A 12,209-nucleotide genomic window follows, 5' to 3' on the forward strand; every position below is an offset into this window, starting at 1 on the left:
TCGAGCCTGTAGTTGTTCAGTGCCCCGGGCGAGATACTGCTCTCGACTTGGGGGATTTCATTACATCGACTGGAACTGATAGGGATGGTTATGACACATCTGTTGGTCCCCATGGGTCTGGAACTATGAATCAGAACAGCACTAAGTTTCTTGACTTTGCAAGGAGTCATGGACTTAGGGTGGCTGGTCCATGGTTTCAGCACTTGCAGGCCCATTGCTGGACTTGGCATTCCAACGCTGGCGGTGTGGCAAAGGATATTGACCACGTGCTCATTGCTGGTCGCTGGAGGATGATCCAGAATTGCAGGGTCTACCGGAGTGCTGATTTCCTCAATACTGACCACAGGCTTGTGGTTGCAACTCTGAAGTTGCAGCTTAAATCCGGGCGAATGGTACCATCCCAGCCTCGGCTGGATGTTGGCATTCTCAAGGATGAGACGGTAGCTGAGAAGTTTGCGAACAAGCTGAGTGGGGATGGGTGCTTTGGGGAATCCGGAAGAGTTATGGAGTGCCATTGGCGTCGATTGCTTTTGAAAAGTGGGGAGGACATTGCATGTCCAGACCACGAAGCCCACTTCGTGCCGGCGTGGACACAGCAAGTCTACCCTTGCAAATTCTTGATTTTATACGCTCGTTGACATGCTGCCTTCTGATCACACAAATCCCTTAAATTAATCTGACCATCTATCGACCATCTTTTTATCAAATGTAAGCAGACGGAGAGAAGTTAATTAAATATTAATCATACACATTTCAAAGTTTCAAGTGTCATCAAAGAAATACATGTATATATACATGTGTATATATATATATATATATATATATATATATATATATATATATATATATATATATATATATATATATATATATATATATATATATATATAATAAAAAAATTCTTTATATATATATATATATATAGAGAATTGTTGATCAAGCCTCCTTCTCACGACCCTTGAACTGATTCACTAAACATAAACTGAAAACTAGACCGACATACAAATTGATATTACACGAGTACGGTCAACTTACCTTAAAACTTGCCAAAAATATGAACCCTCTTTTCTGCCGATCCAGTTAAAAACTTTGTAGCAATGTCTTAGGGGTCAAGTGTAGTCAGACGATCTCGGTGAACATGACAGATCATGAGATGGTTGAGGCGTTGTTGGGTCATTGTGGAACGTAACCAAGTCTTCATACGTCTGAGTGCGCTGAATGACCGTTCAGCTTCGCATGAACTTGCTGGGGAAACCAATAGAAGCCGAATCAAACGTTCTACCTGTGGGAAAATTCGACGGACTTCCGGCACCATGTCTACAAATATCTTACGGTAATCCTCAACAGATGAACCACTGAACTGGTTCCGAAAGAAGCCAAGTTCTTGCTCTAGGGAATCCGACTGTTCGGGATATTTGCGGAATATTTGTGGTTTGAATGACCCAGACAGGAGCATTTCATGCAAGTCCCGAGGCGCCATGAGGTCGGTTGATGTGAAGTACTCGTTCAAGTTCTCGGATGCGCTGTTGATGACTTGAAAAATTCAACTCTGCATACCTCCTCTGCAGAATTGGCAGTGTATTCCTGTGTGCCTCCATCAAGTCTCTTCGGAAGCTTGCGCTTACGAGGGAGGGTCACTGGATCGAGTTGGCACTGCTGGAGCTTCTGTTGTGCTGCTTCGAAAACCTCCTTAAACGTCTGGTCGGTACGGAGAGATTGGAGATTCTGTGCAGTTACCTTTGCAGCAGTAAGCATACCAGAGACGGTAACTTGTGAACCCTGAAGTGCCTTATTGAGGGATTCAAGGGATTGGAGAACGGGCAATGATGCAAACAGACCGAGAACACACTTTCCTGATGAAAGACAGCTTTGAATACCGTTGGCTCGTGATGCCGTGTTCATACCAAAGTCATCGCTTGCTTGTTGAAGGGCATCCAGTGCCGCTTCAGAGTTATCCAATATCGATTTCACGGCAGGAGAACGAGTTAACCAACGCGTCATGCAAATTGGCCTCAGGCGTGTAGGGCAAGGAGTGTCAGCATCGTCAGCGTGGATATTAAAGTACAGATGCTTGAATTTTCCAGAGTTGTTGTCGATGTTGCCGAGTACCTGGACATAATCAAGGGCGTCTCTTATGAGCGGTGCAGTTTGTAGGGCTTTGGATGTAACGAGTTGGGTGACATGAGCTCCACAGTGAACATAATTGGCCAGCGGTTGGAGTTTTTTTTAGCTGTGCTTGACAGCCCTTGTACTTTCCAGACATGTTGCTTGCCCCATCGTAAGTCTGTGCTCCAAGGTGTTCAATAGGGAGTTGACACCGAATTAGGACATCCTGAAGCATCTTCCAAAATGATACTCCTGTTGTTGACGATACTTGGTTGAAGCCGATGAGATCTTCTTGAACATAAAAGGAATCCGTCACATAGCGCACACACACACACACCGACTCCTGCTTATTACCCTGAATATCTTGCGTTCCATCAGTTACGAGTCCGAACTGCGTGGACATTTCATTCACGTTACTGCAGATATTTCTGAGGATGGCATGACTCATCAATGGTAGAATTTCGTTCTGAATTTCTCCACTTGTGAACGTCTTTCCTTGACAGCCACGTCTTGAGGTTTACATCATCCTCGGCCCGCAACTGTAAGAGCATTTTGAAATTCCCTTCAGTGGCATCCTTCCCACGAATTGCAAAACCTTGTCGGGCTAAATATTGCAGTGAGGTGATAATCTTCAGAAGTGCTGACCGTGCAGATCTTTGCTCTTATAGCAGTTTGCTGCTCAGCTGCACATGGACACCAGGTTGACTTCTGCGACATTTCAGATTTTCAGAGGCAAGCCTATGTGTGTTTGATCGTTCGTGTTGTCTGAATTTTTCTGTAGCCTTTTTCCAGTTCCGAAAGCCCTTTGACACAAATGAGTCTTCTGCACAGCGGGCAAGTTCGGTAAGTTTTTCACGAGAAGCATCCGTACAGGTGTGACAGAGTACGCCGCCGATGCTCTGATCAAAATGAAGCCACGGAAAATCTTTGAACCACTGTTGTTGAAACTTCAATTTTCGGTTTGGCAGTATTTGGACTGGGATACAACTGACATGAGGTTGAAAAGGCTGATCTGGGAAATTAGGCCGAGTACTGGCACATGCATCCTTTTCTGCTATCTTCTACCTTTGAATCGTCCACCTCTTTCTGGAAACTTGATTGCTCCAGGAGAGTGGTCGGGGATGTGCTGCTTGATGCTGTCACAAAAAAACTTTCTGATATCCAAATCCTCTATGAAACGAGAAGGGAATTACATTTCAGTTGAATTAATTTTGACATGTGAATTATAAGGGTTATTTTTGCGTAACAGGACATTTTTATTCGGTCTATCCTTTATCCTTATTCTGTCGGTCTATCCTTCGTCTTTGTCCTCATGCAAACGGAAAATTATTCGGATGATGGCAGAAGAGAAATTCCTTCCGGAACGTTATTTTTCCTAGTAAAAATTGCAAGCCGCGGCTAAGCTACAAAGCCAAAGCCTTTTTAATCGGATTTTCGAGGTAATTTCATTACTACCCTATAGATACTGTATAATCCGAGAACAGAATTAAAAAATAATTTTCCGTTCGTTTGTCCGAACCACTTCGGTGAATTTTGCACAATTTTCAACAGCTACCTTTTGAAATCTATAATTTAATCCTCGTAAGTTCGACGACCGAATGATACCTCTCGTTTTGTTGGTCTATACCTCCCCTAAGTCCAAGTCCACCGATGAAAAAATTATTTACATTAACCGCCGCAAAAGCGAGTGAATCAGCGCATTTTATTTTATGTTTCCCAAGTATTCAAAGCTAATTTAGTCGCCAAAATACCCACTTTCCTTCGATTTTCACCCAGTTTTCAACGTTAGGATTTAGGCCACTGTTATCGAATGCGAAATATGAAAACAGATTCACAAAATATCTTTCCGTTCGTTCATGCGAGCTGGGAGAGTGAAACCGCATCATCCTGCACAAGCTCCACCATCTCAATCAGCATACCAGGCCGAGAAATCTTTTATTGGCTTACAACTCGACGGTGCAAAGTCACAAAAATTAAACACACACATCATCGTGCAGGTAATAATACCAGGCATCCGGTGATATAAGTTAGAAAGGTGAAATAAACTCTTTTTGTCGCTAAAGGGGCCCCGAGCCGTTGCGGCCTAACACTATCCGAGGCGTGGCGCTCCGGGCCACGATTCCTTTAAACACTCATAAAATGACGATACAAAGTCCGAAAACGTCCCAACATACCTCAGAATGTCCAGGTCACGTTCCCTGTTCGTGGGTGAACAATGCAACCCTTGGCGAATTCTGCTTCGCAATGATAGGAAGAGCCGACATCGAAGGATCAAAAAGCGACGTCGCTATGGACGCTTGGCCGGTGGGAGACCATGGCTTGGGAAGCACGGATTCTCAATGTTGAATTGTTAACCTATCATCTTTAATAGAACTATAATAGACCAATAAAACTTTAATCGAGATTAGAAAAATTCTTCTTGTATTTGAGGAGCATCTTGGCATGGTTGTACTAGAGCAGCTCGTTTTGTTTTACGTAACTTACGTTCAATGCAAAAAGTGGGGGGGACAATTGATATGTTGTCCCCCCCTTGATAAAAAGTGGGGGGGGGACATGTCCCCCCCATCCCCCACCAATCGACGCCCATATGGAGTGCCTTCAAGACCACCATCCTTGATTTTGCCGGAGAATGTCTTGGAACTCACCGCAGGGTGAAGAAGAATTTTGTCTTTCAAGGGACACTGGATACCACTGATCAGTCTCAAGGCCAGGTTTAATGGCAGAGCTGAGCTATTCAGGGAGTTGAAGCATAAAACTGCGCATGCGATGTGGGTGGACAAGGAAGTCTATGTGTGAGGAATCTGTGAGGAGGAAGAGCATCACCTGTGGTCAAGTGCTTCTCCTTCTGCTTTTAGGGGAATTCATGCATTGCGTTCCTCCAAGCGCGTCCCTCAGTGTACTGCAGTTAGAGCGGAGGGTGGTGGGCTCTTGACAGAGGATTCTGAAGTGAAAGCCCACTGGGCCGGTTACTTTGGGCGGCTGTAACAAGCAGATCAGTCAGCTGTTGAGTTGGATGTCAGGGGTGAGGGGTATTACTATCCCGATTGCTGACCCTTCGATCAATGGTGATCCACCTTCGTTTGTGGAGAAACAGTCTGTGGTAAAACGGTTAAAATGGGGGTAAAGCTCCTGGGATCTGTGGCATCCATGTTGAACTTCTCAAGGCTGGTGGAAATGCCGTATTCGTGTCGTTGCATGCAGTTCTGTGCTCTGCCTGGAACACAGGCATTATCCCAACGAACAGGAAGAGCGGCCCTGTTGTCCCTCTGTGGAAAGGAAAGGGTGTTCGCCAGGAATGCAACAACTTCCAAGGAGTGACACTCCTCTCAGTGCCGGGCAAGGTCTTTTCTCGGATAATTATTGATCAGGTTCGCCACCATCTGTTTGAGCACCAGCGTCAAGAGCAGACAGGCTTTACACCAAAGGTCAACAATTGACCGTATCCTTGCCCTTCGGGTCCTCGCCGAACGCAGACGTGAGTTTCGTCAAGGGCTGCTTGCAGCCGATTTTGATCTCTGCAAAGTATTCGATTCAGTGAATCGGGATACCCTCTGGAGGATTTTTTTTTTTTTTTTTTTTTTTGTATACCTTGATCGAGGCTCGTATGAGAGCTAACACACAACTCACAGCAAGGAGGCATGAGACAAGAGGGGTGGGAGTGGAAGGGACAAAACATTGGGGAACAGACACAGGTGAACTGTGGAAGGGAGAGGGATGGGGATGGGACGGGGAACATGGCGAGGAGAAGATGGACATTACAGGGACTTTCAGGAAGGAAAGCAGGAGAATTGAAGGAAGTGGGCTTGGGTGGATTATCGGGGGTAGAAAAGATCGAGGATTTGGATGGGGGAAGATAAGAGGTGGTGGTGAACAGCTGTTTTGAAAGCCTGGAGGGAAGAATGGGAAAGAATAGAGTGAGGAAGTTTATTCCAAAGGCGGGAAAAAGAGGAATGAAAGAGTGAAGATGAGCAGTGATTCGTGATTTTGGTAGTTTTACCAGAAGGGGGTTGTTGGCGGACCTTGAGCGCCCTGTGGAAATGTGGTTGGGACAAATCGCAGAGAGAGCAGGGGGGCAAGGCTGGAGAGGAGTCGGTAGAAGACAGAAAGACCACCGACCAACCTGCGGTGATTGAGTGAGAGGCCCAAAGACTCAGCTTCATTGCGGGAGATGCCAATGATCTTAAAAGCCCTGGTTTCGACAGCGTGAAGTCGAGAAAGGTGGGAGGCAGGAGCACCAGCCCAGAGGGGAGAGCAGTACTCCATCAGGCTACGGACAAAAGCTTTGTAAGTGGTCAGGAGCTCAAGAGGGCCGAGGAAGGACTTTGCACGACGGAGGATTCCCAGTCGGCGACTGGCTTTTGAGGCGAGGTTGGAAATGTGACTTTCCCAGGAAAGGTCATGGCAGATAGTGAGACCCAGAAGCTTGAAAGAAAAGACTTCTTCCAGAGGATTGTTGAGAAAGTGGATGGGGGGGTTTTGTAAACGGTCCTTTCGAAGAGACATAGTGAGAGTGTGAGATTTGTGTGGATTGAAAGACATGTTCCACGTGTTGGACCAGTTTGTGATTTTATCCAGATCTGCAGTGAGTGAAGAAGCTGCTGCTTGCCGGTCTGAGGGATGACAGATGGTACGGCAGAGGGTGGAGTCGTCGGCAAAGAGAAATAGAGGATTTTCCAGAGTCCGAGAGATCATTGATGAAAACCAGAAAAAGAACAGGGCCCAGAACGCTACCTTGAGGAACTCCAGCCTGCACAGGAAGAGGGGATGAAAGAACTCCATTTAGGGCCACACGTTGACTGCGACAGGAGAGGAAGTCTGCGAGCCATGAGTGGAGATGGCCTTGAATACCATGGGAAGAGAGTTTGGTGAGTAGGGCAGGGTGCCACCAAAACTTTGTCTTTGTGGGGTGTGCAACACAAAACTGCATGCAACGACACGAGTGCAGCATTTCCACCAGCCTTGAGAAGTTCGGCATGGATGCCACAAATCCCTGGAGCTTTGCCCCGTTTCAACTGGTTCACCGCAGCCCGTGTTTCCACAAGCGTAGGTGGACCACAGTTGATTCGAGGGTCAGCAACAGGGATTGTAACACCCTTGACGTCCAACTCAACAGTTGGGGGATCAGCCTGGTACAACCGCCCAAAGTAACCGGCCCAGCGGGCCTTCACTTCAGACTCCTCTGTCAAGAGCCTACCACTCTCTGCTCGAACTGTAGTGCTCCGAGGGATGGGTTTTTTTTTTTTCTTTGTCTTTGTCTTTGTCTTTGTGGGGTGCCACCAAAACTGATCAATCTGTTGTCTGAACTATACTCTGGTACTGTGGTGATCCTATCTCCAACTTATTTCCAGTTGATACTGGAGTTCGTGGGGGGTGTGTACTTGCCCCCACACTCTTCAGCACTTGTATGGACTGGATTCTGGTGAGGATGTCAAAGAGATCAAGCTGCATTGCATCGTTTGGGATTGTCACGATCTCAGACCTTGATTTCACAGGTGATGCAGTCATCTTTGCGAGACTCTGGATATCATTTTTGGGGCCATTGATGTGCTGAATGAGAAGACTGAGCCACTGGCATTACAGGTTTCCTGGGTCAAAACTAAGATCCAGGCTTTAAATGACATCTTGGATGCTGCTGTCTTGTCTGTACTGTTTGTTGTGAGGACGTTGATGTCACAGAGATTCACTTTCCTTGGCAGTGATATTCGTGTCTCCCCTGGCTGTGAGCCAGAGATCAACAGACGTTCTGGGTCAGGCCTGGAGAGTCATGGATTCACTGGATCATGGGGTGTGGCGCTGTTGGTACTTGTGCAGGAGGACGTAAATCCGAGTCTTCAGGTCCTTGGTGCTTCCAGTCTTGCTCTACTGATGTGAGACTTGGACTCTGACCAGCTTCTGAGATGGAGACGCAATTCTTTTAGTACCAGGTCTCTTCGAAGAATCCTTGGCTGTCGCTGGTCAGAATGTGTCCAACGAGCGGTTAATGAGAGAGATTCAAATGAGAATTGTTACCTGCACAGTCCATGAGCGTCAGCTGAGGCTGTATGGACATGCGTTCTGTCTTCCTGATGCTGATCCTGCTCACCAGATTCTCATCGAGGGAGAGAGCCTCTCTCACCAGAGCCTCGTGAGTGGTGGAGGCCAATGTGCTGACCACATGCCTTGTGGTTGCATCAGGTTGATCAGCATCTATAGGAGATGGGGATGGGCCAGGCACCTGCTTGGGGGATGGCCAGATAGAGGAGTGCCTTGGAGTGCCGGCGGAAAGTGGACGCAGCGACGCGCTGCTCTGGTACATATTTCCACACCTGACCTGACCTGATTTCAATGGCTGCTTGGAAATATGACCGAGAGCAGAGATTGGAACCAGTCAGATTTTGATCCATAACCCATGTACATGTGTGTGAGGCACATGGTATTTATATGAACAAATAGACTATCACCACCTTGGCTGTCGCTGGTCTAAACTTGACAAATTCAATACATGTCTTTCCTCTCCAAGTTCCCTCTTGTAGAATCCCTCACTCTCATATCCTGGATCTTTTTTCTCTCTCTCATTTCATCGTTTTATTATCTCTGCCACCAATGGTGGATGGAGGTTACATTTTCACTCCTGTTTGTCTGTCTGGGAGCAGGATATCAAAAAGTTAAGGACGGATTTGGACAAAACTTGGTGGACAGGTTGGGTGTGTGACAAGACCAAATTGATTCGATTTTGGTGAAGATCCGAATCCGGATCCAGATAAGAGGATAATTTTTAATTTTTTAAGTGACTGACCCATGTGCTCCAGCACATGGGCAAATTCACACAGCACGAACACGAAAACGAAAATCGTGCTGCCTTCTTCATCGTGTCGAGGAAAAGCGAGAGCAAAAAGGAGACCCTCTGTCTCAACCGCGTACCTCACCCGACTCTCTGCTCTCTGATCATGCCCTCTTGTCTCCCTTGCACCTTCTCACGTCACCCTGACCAATCATCAGCCTCGGGGGAGTGACTTGCCAGTCAGAAGCAGAGAAGGCGAGGTTTCTGCTTGCTCAGAAATGTTTGGCGTTGTTGTTGTTGCAACAATGTAATTCTTCTATTGCTGGCTTGTAAATGCAAAAACATAGGAAAACGTCACAGGCAATCACAGACTGGGAGTAATTAGCCTTCAACCCTACCTCGTTAACACAGCACCACCCCCCATGTGGTGACACTTAACAACCTGAAGCTGACAGACAGTTTTCCCAACTTAATTTACATCAAGAAGTCTCCTGCTCGTCCACGGATCACGCAACACTATGTAATCCTATCTTAACTATGAAATTCCTCCATGTACCCCACAAACATAAAAATAGTTTCTTTTTTCCCCTGATAATACAAGTGATCCATCCATCCGTTGGGACCTTACTCTGTTTCGGCAGCACCAACCCTTTGAACAGTGTCCTTGGCTACTGGGCACAATCCTGGACGGGCGCCACTCCGACACAGGATACCAGCAAGCTGGCACTCATTTTGCCGACCTCGGAAGGATGACAGAGGCAGGATCAACCCCACCTCGTATTAATTCAACAGAAAAGTGGGATTTGAAATCAGGATCCTAGGATCCCAAGCCTACCAGGCCACCACGCTAACCATTAAGCCAACACCAGGCATACAAGTGATACATTAAACCAAGATGGCAGACACCAGTCCATTTACAGAGGAAGAGGCTGGTAGCCGTGGTGTGGTACCACGAAATGAGAAACAAATGAGGTGATTAAACAGGTGCAAGTAGACTTTGAAGAGAGTTTTGGAAAGACAGCACCATCAAAATCGAATCTTCATCTTTGGGGAAAAAGGCATTTCAGACTGGAAGTGTACTCAACAGCAAGCGCAGTGGATGGCCAAAAATTCATTATAAAATTAAATAATAATAATTTTAACCGTCAAAAATTTATGATCAGCTCAAAGCGTGTCCGAGGACTTATGACTCACCCTGTAGTTTGTTGTTGTCGATGGTTGGTCATCTGCATCCATCAATAATTTAGGAAGTCCTTAAGGCTCTTCATATTGATACTTGTTTCACCAAAAACGTTATTCACTCCTTCATAGATTGATTTCCTTCATTGCACTGTGCCTAATATGAAGAGTCCTTACGAACAATGCTACGCTCTATTGATGAAGATCTTTTTTGTATATAAAGTCAAGGCTCATGGAAGAGCTAGAACACTGAATGGATCAAGATTCAATAGAACAAAGGAACAGTAGAAAGATGAGGGAACACCAACAGCAGGGTTGAAGGATAAAATAGAGAGAGGATTGGACAAATTAAGGGAAGTGGGGAGGAAAGAGGGATCGGGCAAAAAAATTAATAAATTCAATAAAAGGAATAAATAAGGAGGAAAAACTATAGTTAAATGAAAATAAGTCATGTGTCTCGTTTGAAGATGTAACCAATTATTTTGCTTTTTACTCATGTGAGGTCGTCAACAAAGATCAAAATTTTACGAAACAAACAATGTACTGTGTGAAACATAATCACGTATAGCTGCAGATGTCTCATGAAACAGAAACAGGCTTTACATACGGTGAAAGTGAAAGGGAATGCGTTGGGTCCAAGTTTATTGAGCAGAAGTTGCTGGAGATGAGTCAGCTGCAAAGGATGGTCGGACATCTGCGGATAAAGCTGCACATGGGCAATGTAGATATCTCTTCGGAAGGGCATGCCAATCACGTCCATATCTTGCCGTCCATAGCGAAATACACCGGTGATGGACACATACACTAGGAGATGCACAAAGCAGGGAATTGCAGCAATGAAAAGCAATGAAAGGAAACAACACAGAATCAGAAAATCATGTTTGGTTTAATGAATAGATATGGGTTCATGAAACACTTAATCGTTGTTCTTCTCTTGAATAAATATTGTCGCGGACCCAGCGTCGCAGGGGAACCACGAGGGAGGGGCTGTCTCAGGTTCCTCTCTGGACTCACTGGGAATCGCAGGCCGTCGCACATGAATAATTTCGAGTTGCGACGGGTTGCTAAATCGACCGTGAACACCAATAACTTGACAACGCGACTTCGGGTGCTCCGTCTATCAACCGTTTACCGAAGGAAGCGTGACCTCCTTACCAGGGATCACGCCCTCGGTACGTACTTGTGTTATTCAGATTACCTACCGGATCAGGTGCAGCTGAGCGGAGCTGCCAAGTACGGACTGCCAATGTAACAGAGTCGTGGGGAATAACGTCCCGGCTAAGCGAGAGTGCGGGCCATGCTGGACCAATGGAGGAAAAGACAAAAACAATCTGGGAACATTTCTAATAACACATTTATTAAAACCAGAATGAGGAAAGTGATGGGGCAGAGTAAATAGCTTTATTGCAATGTACAGCAGGGAAAGCAAGGCATTTGTGGGGTGCGGAAAAAGGAAACAATGTTACAAAAGGAGACAGGGTGCAGTTATCCCATGAGTTCTTACACAATCTTAATTTACACCATGACAGGCGCATGCATACACACACACACACACACACACACACACACACACACACACACACACACACACACACACACACACACACACACACACACACACACACACACACACACACACACACAATTTGAGATAGCCCAGGAAGAAAGAAGCAGATTAGGATTAACGACCTCTCAATACCTGGCATGACCGGCAGACCAGCACAGCCCAGAACACTTAGGAAAGGGGAGGAGGGAGAAATACTGAGGATGTCCAGGGTGTGGGAGTGTGAGGTGTGGGAGTGTGAGGTGCGAGCGTAATGCAACGTGGGGGGTGCAGCGTAGTGGAAGAGGAAAAATGTGAGGTGCAGGTCAGTTTGGTTTGCTCTTTTAGTTCGCTCTTGGGTCCTTCCCTGAAAAGAACAGTTGGTCAGGCTTTGCTTGCATTGATTGCTCTTTTAGCATCCACAGTTGACGAGAGATCGATGATAGAAGAAGGATGTGTGAGAAGAGAGACCCTCTCCTATTAGTGTAAGAATCTATATGTGTGAGTGCTAATATAATCTAATGAGCATCGATTGGAATGGAGCAGCCCTGGCTCGTAGCAAAAATGCATGACCCCACGCTTGGTCATGTGGCGCCCCTCGCTCTGCACCGACATTTGTTC

At 46.1% G+C, this 12,209-nt stretch overlaps 1 protein-coding gene and 1 long non-coding RNA gene across 2 annotated transcripts in view; one reads left to right on the forward strand and one right to left on the reverse strand.

Annotated features, from left to right (window-relative positions):
• Positions 1–12,209, forward strand: part of LOC147031918 (uncharacterized) — a 95,609-nt gene that overhangs the window by 50,421 nt on the left and 32,979 nt on the right. The window lies entirely within an intron of this gene.
• LOC147031919 (beta-arrestin-1-like) overlaps positions 1–12,209 on the reverse strand; it is a 30,664-nt gene that overhangs the window by 12,922 nt on the left and 5,533 nt on the right. The window contains exon 4 of the mRNA XM_085859894.1: positions 10,653–10,849. Coding sequence (XP_085716020.1) covers positions 10,653–10,849 — 197 coding nt within the window. The remainder of the gene's footprint in view (positions 1–10,652; positions 10,850–12,209) is intronic.

The sequence above is a fragment of the Eptatretus burgeri genome, chromosome 2 (assembly GCF_056783735.1).
Source record: "Eptatretus burgeri isolate ZD-2024b chromosome 2, Ebu_testis_v1, whole genome shotgun sequence".
NCBI lineage: Eukaryota > Metazoa > Chordata > Myxini > Myxiniformes > Myxinidae > Eptatretus > Eptatretus burgeri.